General features: G+C 37.9%; 4 protein-coding genes across 7 annotated transcripts; 2 read left to right on the plus strand and 2 right to left on the minus strand.

Moving 5' to 3' along the window:
• Nucleotides 1–2,739: 2,739 nt before the first annotated feature.
• Nucleotides 2,740–4,119, minus strand: LOC129788051 (uncharacterized). Its single transcript, XM_055824021.1, has 3 exons — nucleotides 4,057–4,119; nucleotides 3,407–3,989; nucleotides 2,740–2,918 (listed from the first exon to the last, which is right to left on the minus strand). Exons 1-3 carry the CDS (start codon nucleotides 4,091–4,093, stop codon nucleotides 2,870–2,872), a joined length of 669 nt encoding a protein of 222 aa, XP_055679996.1. The 5' UTR covers nucleotides 4,094–4,119; the 3' UTR covers nucleotides 2,740–2,869.
• A 139-nt stretch (nucleotides 4,120–4,258) lies between these two features.
• On the minus strand, nucleotides 4,259–7,491 carry LOC129788049 ((Lyso)-N-acylphosphatidylethanolamine lipase). 2 transcript variants are annotated; one of them, XM_055824017.1, is made up of 5 exons: nucleotides 7,063–7,491; nucleotides 6,095–6,171; nucleotides 4,981–5,632; nucleotides 4,712–4,898; nucleotides 4,259–4,640 (listed from the first exon to the last, which is right to left on the minus strand). In XM_055824017.1, the coding sequence occupies exons 1-5, from the start codon at nucleotides 7,104–7,106 to the stop codon at nucleotides 4,422–4,424; spliced, it is 1,179 nt and encodes a 392-aa protein (XP_055679992.1). In that variant the 5' UTR covers nucleotides 7,107–7,491; the 3' UTR covers nucleotides 4,259–4,421. The 2 variants fall into 2 exon arrangements, with proteins under 2 accessions (XP_055679992.1, XP_055679994.1); XM_055824019.1 differs by having other exon boundaries at nucleotides 7,283–7,392.
• A 4-nt stretch (nucleotides 7,492–7,495) lies between these two features.
• On the plus strand, nucleotides 7,496–9,440 carry LOC129788052 (SNAPIN protein homolog). Of its 3 annotated transcripts, none has more exons than XR_008750284.1 (3): nucleotides 7,496–7,688; nucleotides 7,758–8,160; nucleotides 8,439–8,553. XR_008750284.1 is itself a non-coding variant. In XM_055824022.1 (3 exons), the coding sequence occupies exons 1-3, from the start codon at nucleotides 8,116–8,118 to the stop codon at nucleotides 9,425–9,427; spliced, it is 660 nt and encodes a 219-aa protein (XP_055679997.1). In that variant the 5' UTR covers nucleotides 7,813–8,115; the 3' UTR covers nucleotides 9,428–9,440. The 3 variants fall into 3 exon arrangements, 2 of the variants coding, with proteins under 2 accessions (XP_055679998.1, XP_055679997.1); XM_055824022.1 differs by lacking the exon at nucleotides 7,496–7,688 and adding an exon at nucleotides 9,011–9,440 and having other exon boundaries at nucleotides 7,813–8,160; nucleotides 8,439–8,636; XM_055824023.1 differs by having other exon boundaries at nucleotides 7,758–9,440.
• A 69-nt stretch (nucleotides 9,441–9,509) lies between these two features.
• LOC129788050 (ribonuclease H2 subunit B) lies at nucleotides 9,510–10,710 on the plus strand. Its single transcript, XM_055824020.1, has 2 exons — nucleotides 9,510–10,052; nucleotides 10,117–10,710. Exons 1-2 carry the CDS (start codon nucleotides 9,594–9,596, stop codon nucleotides 10,627–10,629), a joined length of 972 nt encoding a protein of 323 aa, XP_055679995.1. The 5' UTR covers nucleotides 9,510–9,593; the 3' UTR covers nucleotides 10,630–10,710.
• Nucleotides 10,711–11,343: the final 633 nt, after the last annotated feature.

Raw genomic sequence — 11,343 nt, forward strand, 5'->3', positions numbered from 1 at the left:
TTCATCCGAAATCTCACTTAATGTTAAAGAAGAGAAATCAAGAATTTTCTCTAAAATATTTTTCTAAAAAGAAGTTTTATTTAATTCTTTCCATTTCTCATCAAAATCTTATGCATTAGTCTGTGAGAGGAGCATAAAACATAAAATAGAAGTCTTTGTTTGTGCCCTAAATCTTCTGCAAAAATCCATGGATGAGGGAAAGAAATAGGGGGGACGAATGAATCAAACAAGATTGAATGTCATAATAAAAATTCAATCAAAGAAATTGCCATTGATGTATTATTTTGTTATTCTTCAGCCTCACCCTTTTGGAGTATTTTTGGATGATTTAGGGGTGGTTGATAGTCTTTGTCTGTGCTTACGGACATCCCCTATGTGTGGGGATGGCTCCTTGCTGGAGACGAAAAGACATAAAATGAATTTCTCTTATGAAATGTAATAAGATTTTTGCGGATGTCTTTGCACAAACTTCTTTATGAAACTTTTATATGTGACGACATTTTGTCACATCTCTCGTCGTGTTATTTGGGGCACTTTCTCTTATAGTTGATTGCTATATACAATATACATATATAGAGAGAGGGAAGAATATTATTTGTCGTGGAGGGTGGTGGCACGAGATATCAAAAGAAAAATCTCTTTTGCGAAAACCACAAGAGTTGTGTGTGCTGAAAAATTTCATTTGCCATGTTGTGGGATTTTCATGTTGCGCGGGGGATGAAAGAGCAAATGAGAGGGGGAGAGAGAATGAGAGAAAGAGCGAAAAGCTCAGATGGTGAAAAATGTGTTCACCAATGAAAATACACAACGTAACAAATGACGCTCCAATCCGATTACTCTATGACAAAAGCAATAGAGTGTATCCACCCTCAAATCCACACTCAAGGGGTGAGAATCAATGCATATATATTTCGTCTGGGGGGTGGTATACACATTCAACATTCGGTGGGTGGAAAAGCTTTGCCACACACCAGAAAGCTTACTCTCTGGCTTTAGGGGTTTCCGCACATGGTGTTCACTTTCTGTGTGTTTGCTGTGGCGCCTGAAAATTCATCCCCTTGTAGGAGGGGGCGGGGGGTGTTATAGCACAAATATATATGTGCGACACATAGCACAGCATTCTAAGTACATCCCGTGCTCTACCTACCTGCCATGATGTGCATTAGAATGGAGATTGTTGGGTTAAATTGTGGACTTGATACTGTGAGTGCTGCAGGAGGATTTTCTTCCCATTCCCCGTGGCTACGAAAATGGATGGAAAATGCGCACAGGGAGTCATGGCTTTGAATTTCAAACACACACAGGCAAAGGCACGAATTTCCGGAGGGTTCAACGGGTACAAAGGGTGGAAAATTTGCAACATTTTCTTCAAGATAAACTTTTTGTATAATTTGTTTGGAAAATAGATTTTCCTGCATTGATTTTTGTGGGTGGTTAAATGTCGGGAATGGCTGAATTTTCTGTGACAAATTTATTAAGATATTTAATAAAATTATTCTAGATGAATTTTTATAATTAATTAATTTAAGAATTTTTGCATAAAAATTCAGATTTAGAGCAAATTTGTTAAAGAGGAATTTTTTAAAGGAAAATAAATTTTTTTTATCCTCTCATCAGTCGGCAATTTTCTATATTTTTTAAAAAGATTATCAAAGAATTTCCTTGGTGTTTTCAAAATATTTTCAATCGATATTAAAATTATTCTGTTTCTCTAGCTTTGAAAAAAAAAATTTCTATGCAAAAAAACTTAACATGAAGATTATTGTCGAAATGAAATGTAAAAATAAAGGAAATCATAAATAATTTTGCTCAAAAAATTCTAGTTAACAGTTTTCTAATTTAAACCTTGGAGGATTGAGGTTTCTAACCTCAAAACTTTGACCTTAACTTTCTTTTAAAACAATATTTTTTTCAAGGTTTTTTTTTCTACAAACTTGAGCTAATTGAATTTCCCTACACATAGATTTAGAATTTATCAAGAAATATTAAATAAATTTTAATTTTGGGACGATATAAAAAACTCAAATTGGCCACGGTGGCCAGCAAAATCATCAAAGTGTTATTAATGAGAAAAAAAAACGGCTTGATCGATACTTGTTTATGAATCTTTAATTATTATTTACTTCAATATTTTATAAAAGGGTTAACTAGGGGTGATTATCACCCACAGCAGCTTAAACATTAATAAAAATAAAATATGTAATAAAAAATAATTTCAATAGTTTAACTATTAGCTACTTGTTCGCCCCTCCCCTCTGCTCAATACTAAAAGCAAAATATAAATTCAACCATTCTAAGCTGTTCACCTCACAGCAAATCAACGCCAAAGATGCCCTTAGAATGTACCCTAAATGTGGTGTATTTGCGACAAAGGGTGATTTTATTTAGTGGAGTGAACAGTTGGTTGATGTATGGTGAAAAATGAATGGAATGGGCAGAGGGGAGGCAGTACAAAATACAGTGGATCGGGAGGATTTTATGGGATTACGGCAACGCTATCCCATTAATTAATTGATCAATAAAATCCCCAACACTTTTGCCTCTTCGGCGTTCGCATTGAAATTCCACTCTCTTGTGCTCTGCTGGGAATTTTCAATTTTCACGCCAATATCTCGTTTTCCACCCAGCAGTGGGTGGGTGGGGGGCCGACAAAGCTTTTGGGAAATATCACAAATTTAAAAGTTAGTGAAACAAGAATCAAAGGAAGATTAAATGAGAGTAGAAATGAGCTTCGTGAACAAAAAGGGGGTGAGTTTTTATTCTCTTCATTCAATTGAATTTATTTCATTAATTTGAAGGATTCAATCCAACTTTCATTGTATAAATTGAAAAATTATATTAATTCGCTCTATGTTGGGCTTTAAAAAAATCACGGGAAATGTGGATATGACGGATGAGGTCTTCCAAAGCTGTACGATCTGTTGGGAGAGAAAAAAAATTAATTGATTCATTTTAATGAGATTATTTTTTAAAATAAATTTTAATTAATAATTCTTTTTTTTTTAATGAATTTCTGCTTTGGTCATAAAACAATTTTAAAGTAAAAAAAACTGATAAATCGGAATTATTTGTTGTTAAGCCAGCAACTGCAGTGAGGTGATTAAACTGAAGTATTCACCTTTGGATACTTAAAACGCTTAAAACAATAAAATCACTTTGAGTCACGACTTTTTGCAGCTGATAAGCTTGTAAGAATCATTTGTTAGAAAGTCAAATGTCTAGGTCTAACGCGATAAGAACAAAAAAAGTAGACAACTCAGCATCATTATTGATATTTTTTCTTGATCTTGTACGGCAATGGAGGCGCCTAGTGACTACCAGGCGTCTCCATTGCCATGAATTTTCAATTTAATTTTCTTCTACAAGTTTCTTAGCTGAATTCGTACAAACTTTAATTAAAACTCACCTTTGCCTGCCAGGATAGCCCTCCATGTGCCCGAATCCTTTTGGATCAACGGCAGGACGATACGTAAATTCCGGTTGGTGATATTCATCTTCATCTACTTCTTCCTCTTCAAGTTTTTCTGGAATCTGTGGATAATTTTGTATACCAGGATAGTGTGGCCTATACTGCAAATCCATCTGAGGTTGATTCAACGGATAATATTGATTTTTAGTTGGATTTTCCATTAATTCTTGTTGTTTTCCATCTGATTGACTTTCTCTATCATTTCCACTATTTGTGTATGGGGGACGTACAGGTGGTCCTAGGAAGTTTACAGGATACACAGGATGTTGTCTTGGGCCGGGAAATTGACCCTCAAAAGAAGGACGCTGGTTGAATTCCGAAAACTTTTGCGTTTGATCGGGAATTTGATGAACATTTTGAACTTTTTCTTTTGCATTTTCCGTCATCTCATGTTGATTATTTTCTTGATTATTTTGTAATTCCTCCTGGATTTTCTCGTTAACGTAGCTATCATCAGGTTGATGGTAAACCTTTGCTGACTCCTCATAGTATTCATCTTCCCCGGAAATCATTTCAAGCCCTTTCAAAGAATTTTTTTAAAAGACTTCTTTAGTAGAAAAAATTATTTTTTAATTAGTTTTTCTTACCACAAATTAACAGAGAAACTAGCAAAATAACCTTCATGTTGCCTAACACAGAAATAGAGCCAAACTGAATCAAACAAGGAGTTAATTTCTTTAAAGACTTCAGCAAAACTCGTGCACCACGTTCTCAAGATAATAAATAAATCATAAAACATTTTCCGAGCTTTTCACAGCTTTATTGAGAAAGAATAAAACAAGTCAATAATTTCTTTGCAAACTCATGTATTTAAATTCTTTGATATAAATTAATAATAATTCTCACTTTGTACGAATTCTAAGATAATACGTTTTGTGCATATTATGCAAGTTTTTCACTGATTTATAAATTCACAGGAGTTGAGGGTGGCTGATGGATGATTAAGGCTATTTCACTTTGTTTCTATCACTGGAGCATCTTTCTCTGCAGCAGCATCTGTTGCAATTGTTGCAATCTCCTCCGTGGTTGTTGTGGTGACTTCGCATGTTGAATTGTCTATTGATTCCCCCGACGCTTTCTGGCCGTCGCTGAGGGCACAGACGTCGTTTACGTATCGATTAAATACCTCCGGTCGATCGGCATAGATGTGATGACCCGCACCATTGATAACCTAATTAGAAAATTAATATTTTCCAGTATTTTTTTGTGATTTATTTGCAGCAAAAAAAATGTTTTTCTTACCTGAATGTTGACGTAGCTGTGGATGCGGGAGAGCTTTATACTATCACCGGATGCCCTATCAACCCAGGAACGTGATCCGTACATCATTGTGATGGGAACGTCCTTATCGAGGTCCTTCATTCGGTGAATCATTGGATGTTTCGCCCATCCAAAGCCTGACATCATTGAATGGAATGCGCTCTCCCCACTGAAATATTGAGAAATTATTTTATTAGTTTCTTTGCAGTTAAAAATAACCGCCATTTTGAAAAAAAAAAAGGAAAACTTACGCAGGAGTTTGAGCATTGCACTGATGAATGTACTGCGGTATGAGTTCTTCTTCCTTGACTACTGTTGTGTACTTCCGGATAATATCTGGACGTGCTTTGGAGACAACCCACTGCCCAAATGGCCCAGCAGCTCGTACAGCCCACAGTGGATTGAGGGGTTGCATGGCAAAGGCAAGAACACGCACCCACACCGGGATGTTGTATTTACTCCCGTAGTCCGCTGGTTTGTCCGGAAATCCCCACGGGTCGGCCAGAATGAGATGTTTCACCCGATCGGGATGACTAATGGCATAGCTGGCGGCCAAGAAGCCCCCCATTGAGTGTCCCAGCAGAATCATTTCATTGAGTTTCATCTCCCGACGCCATTCCTCAATCGACGCCACCAGCTGCCCTTCCGCCTTCATGGCGTCACAGGCAAACTTTGGACGTGAACTTCGACCAAAACCGAGAATATCAATGGCATAGACTGGACGATTCTCGGCGAAGGAGTCCAAATTTAAAATCCACAAACCCACGCCAGCGCCAAATCCATGGAGGAGCACGAGGGGAGTTTTCGGTGAGTCGGAATTAAGGGAAATTGTCCAGATTTTGTCAGCTTCCCCCACAACTGGTCCAATGTCGACAAACCATCCGCGGTAGGCATTTTTGAGATCTGCAAAGAACAATAAATTAGCATGAGACAGTTCATTTAGATTGACGCCATCTTTTTTGTAACCGTTGAATTTCAAAAATCCTTATTTTATAAAAATATCCCAGCTGGCCATTTGCGGGATTTTGTGCAAGGATCTTAACCCGGCTGACAATACACGTATTTCCTTTTTAGAGTATTTTATTACTACTAAACTGTACTAAAACGTCTTGATCGATTTTGAATAAAATATTAGTAAACAAATCGTCACTTGCAACAGTAAATGTCGAAAAATTAAATTTATTAATAAAAAATAAAATTGTAAGAAAGTATCATGAACTTTTAACTTCTTCTTAAAAGTCCTTCAGAAGAATATTTAACTGATTGAACTTTTAAGTTTTTGCTATTATTGCTGCCATTTGAATACCAACTATTTACTACAAACTAAACATTAAGATAATGAGAATCTCAACCTTCAATACTTACATGAAAATATTCGTTTCTCTGCATTCCGCAGCATTATTGGGGATTTGGTGGTCCAATTGAAAATACCCCAAACCCAACTGGAAAGTGTGAAAATAACGTATTTTATGATAAACAGCATTTTGCACCACAAAATTATTACACAAATTGCATTCCTTGACAATAGCACAGATTAAGGATATATCAGGAGTAACGTTTTATGCACTAAATTTGAACTTTTCTTTGGGGTTTTTTTGCTAATTTTCACAGCAATTTTCCATATTGAAAATTTTGCACACGTTTTATCGCGAACACAACCACTTGTTTCCTTGCTGATTTCATTGAGACTTCTAATCTAAAGAATGAGCTTCACATAGAGATTTTTTTATCTGTTTTTCTCTCGCTCATATTGTAGTTCCAATTTCCTTCTTATTTTTGATGGGGTAAAATGGGTCAGATGCGATTAATGCGTCACTTCTTTTTTTTCCTCGGATAGTGCGTGTTTTTCTATCGGTGTACATATCAGGAAATAAAATCTAACATGAATGTATCGACTTATGTGAGAGTTTGTGTTTCGTTTGAGGGGGGATAATTGAGAGTCAAGGTTACGTGGGGTAATTTGACAAATTGCTCTGCTGGAGAACGAAATAATGCCGACTCATTGAGGTGATGAATAAAAATTTAAGAATTCACATTTTGATTTTATTTCATCATAACATTAGGAGGTTACTAACTCCAGATTAACTCTCAGAACCTTCAGAAATATTCTTGCCAAAGCTTTCGCCTGTTGTCTGGGGCTTTTTAGAATATTTTCTTCATTACATCGATTAGTTTATTTATAAGTTCTGTAATTAGGAATGCATGACGAAAGCCAGAGAACATTGGACTTTGCCAATATAGAGCGGAATTAATTATTCTATCTCACAGACTCAAACGGTGCTCAATGAAAACGTGCAGAAAAATTAAGAAAATGATGAAAATCAGTGTAATACCTATTGTTAGATTTTGGGGCTACAACATCACACTCAGATGCCATTTGAGGATGAATTTTCCGTCGTTTTAGGGCTTTTCTTATTCAAAAAACTCAAATAAATCACGCACTTATGCAAGAAATAATGCAAACTGTTTACAAACTATCCACTTCTGTGTGGCAGAGAGAATGTCAAGGTTTTCTATTACAGAGCTAAAGTAAAACTTCCTTTTTCTACGCACTCGAATGAATGAATGAAATGAAACTTCTTTGTATCACTCGGCAATTTCTTCAATCTTCATCGTCACCATGACCAAAGCGATATCATAATCTTCCAACATATGATTATTTGCACCTTTTTTTTTTTTGCAATTATCCCCACTCACGACAGCGATAAGAAAAAATAATAACCTGCGGGGGCTTGACAGCTGGGTTGTCAGCGCGCGATTTGACGTTGGCGCTGTTTTGCTTTTGAGGTTATGTTGTCATAAAAATGGATCGTGACGACAGCGAGAGTACAACATCCCTTGAGGAGGAAAATACTGAGAATTTCTGTGATAATCCAACAAGAGATACCCTCGCTGAGGGTTTGATGGGCCTATTCAAGCCTGCCATTGATCAATTGGATGACAAAGTTCGCACTACAAGGTATGAAATCACCTGCAAGAAAATCCCTCTCAATAAAATTCTTATCTCTTTGAGTTTTCCTATTTTCAGAGTATCACAATTGGAGCTGAAAGAACAACTAGATAGATTGCATGAGGAGTTGAAGAAGATTCAGGAATCCCAGAAAACACCTCCGGAACTGGATGCTTACGTGAAGAAATTAATTAACGTCAAGCACAAAGTCACAGTGGTCACGAACGTTCTCCAGGGAGCTCAGGATCGCCTCAATAGGCTCCATCAGCAGGTGGATAGGGAGAAATTGCGAAGGAAAACCCTCCTTGATTCGGAACTTGCCACTTCTGCTCCGCATTTGGGCTCATCCGAAGAAGCTTCGGCAAACGCTCCTACAAATTAAATTATATTTAATCTACATTTACCATTTCCCGGAAAACTTGCTGTGTACCTGGAGATGGAAACGCCTTTTCTTACTCATTTAACACAAGAAGATTATAAGGTGCGAGTAATGGATTTAGCTGGAATTTTATCTTCTATGCAGTTACCATACTTTTCCATGGGATAGGCGATTTATAAATTAACCCTTTTACGTCCACATGAAACATTCTCAGAGAACATTTCTCAGGCAAAACTTCTTCTTTGGCCTCTTCTACGTGAATTTAATGCAATTTTCACCTTTGGGTCTACGTATGACCCAAAAAATGCGAAAGGGTTAACATTGATTTAGCCCCAGTTTCCCGTAAAATGTGATCTAATCTTTAATTTTTTTCATTGTAGTTTGTCTACGAAGCAGCAGAAGACAGTTTTCTCCTATTGGATGCCCTCGAGGAAGATCTCATACAGATTAGGGCTCAGAAGCCCATTCTCTGTGTTGAAATTGGATCAGGAAGTGGTGTTATCATCACTGCCCTGGCCAAGAGTCTCTCATCATCTGCCCATTGTATTGCAATCGATATCAATCAGCATGCTTGCAAGGTAATAAAACCAAGGCAAAGAATATCCGCCAAAAGGAAAACCCTGCGGAAAACCCTAATGAGTGTGTGGAACAGTGAGAGAGGAGGACAATCCCCAAGAAACGACAAGCGAAACCACTGAAGAAGAGCCGTTCTTAAGCTGTACCCATACCTTTTGTTAGAAAGATGGTTTTCGTTGTTTTTTCTCACTTACTCCTTGTCAAATTGTATCGCGCTGTCACTGTCAAACAAGAAACGCGATTAATTGCTGCTTTTCCTTGGGAGAGCGGGAATTTCCTCTGACGAACACCTGAAGCAACCTGAACACCTGAAAAAAAAGAAAAGAAAACCAAGGCTCTTGGGAAAGTTTTCTAATGACTCTCCTTAATCTTCTAGGCCACAAAGAGGACATCCCAGGCCAATGGAGCCACCGTGGATGTGATTGCCATGGATTTATTGAGCAGCTTTCGGGCCAATTCAATTGATTTGCTCATCTTCAATCCACCCTACGTGCCCACGGAAGAGAATGAAGCAAATTCGGAGGATCAGGAGACATTTGCTGGATGTTTAGCTAAATCCTGGGCGGGTGGGGTAGATGGATGTGCCACAGTGAGGAGATTACTACCATCCTTGGGGGAGAAATTGTCACAAAGTGCCGCGTTCTACCTTCTGCTTCTTCGTGAGAATAAACCTCGAGAAATGCTGAAGACATTCCACGAAATGGGCTTCACGGGTAGTATTGTAAAAGAGAGAAGAATCCGTGGGGAATATCTGTATATTCTCAAGATCGTGAGATGCAATTCAATAAAATAATTAACATATTTTAGCGGTGGAATTTCTTTTATTTAATTTTTCTTCCCGAAGAGAAAGCGCGAATGTTTGAAATGTCAGAGTTTGCGCGCCAAAAAAGCCCAGGCCAACAAACTCCGCTTCACTGCCGGCACTTTGTGGCGTTTTTTGTGGTAATCAAGGTGTGAAGATGTCCAAGGTACGAGGTACGAAGAAAGGTGGGAAGAAAGATGGTGCTGAGACGTGCGAAGTATTCACGCGGGCTAAGGGAGAGACGCGAATTTGCTTCCTGGACAAGAGTCTTTTGGAGGTTAAGGAAGGATGCGAGAGCAACGGCTTGGATGTGATTACCCTGAAGAATCCATCGTCCCTCAAGGGATCAAATTACATTGTATCAGCTGATGGGAAACTTATCCGGGAATTGCTGCAGTTCTGTCAGCCCCATCGTTGCTGGTTTGTGGATGAATCCATCGAGGCTGATGGGAATATCTATATGACAACCCCAATTGATCCCCTCTTCCTCATCCTACCCTACCTGGTGGATGTCTGCAGTGAGATGGCATCACCAATGGATAGTTTTCTAGTCGATCAGGACTTCCCGGACATTTTCCGGCTGCAGAAAATCCTCACAGAAAAGCAAATGTTGCGAGTAAGTTGTGCATCAATTGCTGCTCCTTGAAGCACCTAATTGAACCTAATTTTATCCCTTTCAGGTGGCTGATCAGAAGGGAAAGGGCATTGTGAAGGGATTCAAGTACAATGAAACCAAAACCATGGACTGGTTGTGCCAGAAATGCCACAAAGTTGCCAAAGTTCTGAAGGGGAAAAAAATCTTTGTTGGTCAGGGAGCTGTTTCAGCTACATTTGTCTCCCCGGACGCCGTTGATGAGACTGAGGATGAAATGAATTACTTAACATATGCCTTTACCATTGTATCTGACTACATTTCCCAGGATTTGAGCTCTTCCCTGAAAACAAAGCTGGGAATTGAGGACAAAGTAACAGCTTCTTCGGTGAAGAGAAAGTCCTCCAAGACACTTCAGGACACAGCAGCGGGCAAGAAGAGCAAGACAGACATCAAGGATAGCAAGGAGAATGTTTTTGCAGATTCAGATCTCGCACCGCAGGAGAAGACTCCGGAGGTGAAGCTATCAACAAAGGACAAAGCACGCGCCAAGGCAGCTTCCGGAACAAAGAACATCATGTCGTTTTTTAAGAAGAAATAACTCATTTTTATTCCATTTAGCATATTTATCTTGAAACATTTTCTTTTCTTTTCTCAAATAAACATCTGTTAGTATCTCAAACAATGATCTTTGTTAAATTAAGAATTTATTTTAGAGGGGTAATCATTTCACAAGGAATTGTACGAGCGTTGATCATAATTACAGGGTGGCCCCATTAAACTGTTGGAATTTTTTTTTCAGAAATTTCTTATAATTGGACAATTTTGGTAAGTACAGTCGTGCTCTCGTGGTAGGACCGTCGTCAAAATGACTTCTCCGCGGTAAAACGGCTTCAGAATGAGGAATTTTGCCTTCGCAGTGGGACAATTAGTATCCTACCTTTCCAATAGTACTAATTGTCCCACTGCGAAGGCAAAATACTTCATTCTGAAGCCGTTTTACCGCGGAGAAGTCATTTTGACGACGGTCCTACCACGAGAGCACGACTGTAAAAAAAAAATAAGCAGTAAAATGTTCAATTTGATCAGTAAAAAAATCAGTTTGTTTTGTTTGATCAGTAAAATAATTATTTTATAAGCGATTTTAAGAGAAAAAAATCTTTATGTAGTAAAATTTTTCTTCAGCGTTGAATAAAATAATTTTGAGCAGTAAAAAAAAAACGAATTTCTAAAACTAAAATATTGAAATTCACAGGCTAATTAATCAAAGTAGCCATTTAGGGCTTTAAATAATTGATATCGGTATGGTCAGTAA

This window comes from Lutzomyia longipalpis, chromosome 1 (assembly GCF_024334085.1).
Source record: "Lutzomyia longipalpis isolate SR_M1_2022 chromosome 1, ASM2433408v1".
In the NCBI taxonomy this organism is placed as follows: Eukaryota; Metazoa; Arthropoda; class Insecta; order Diptera; family Psychodidae; genus Lutzomyia; species Lutzomyia longipalpis.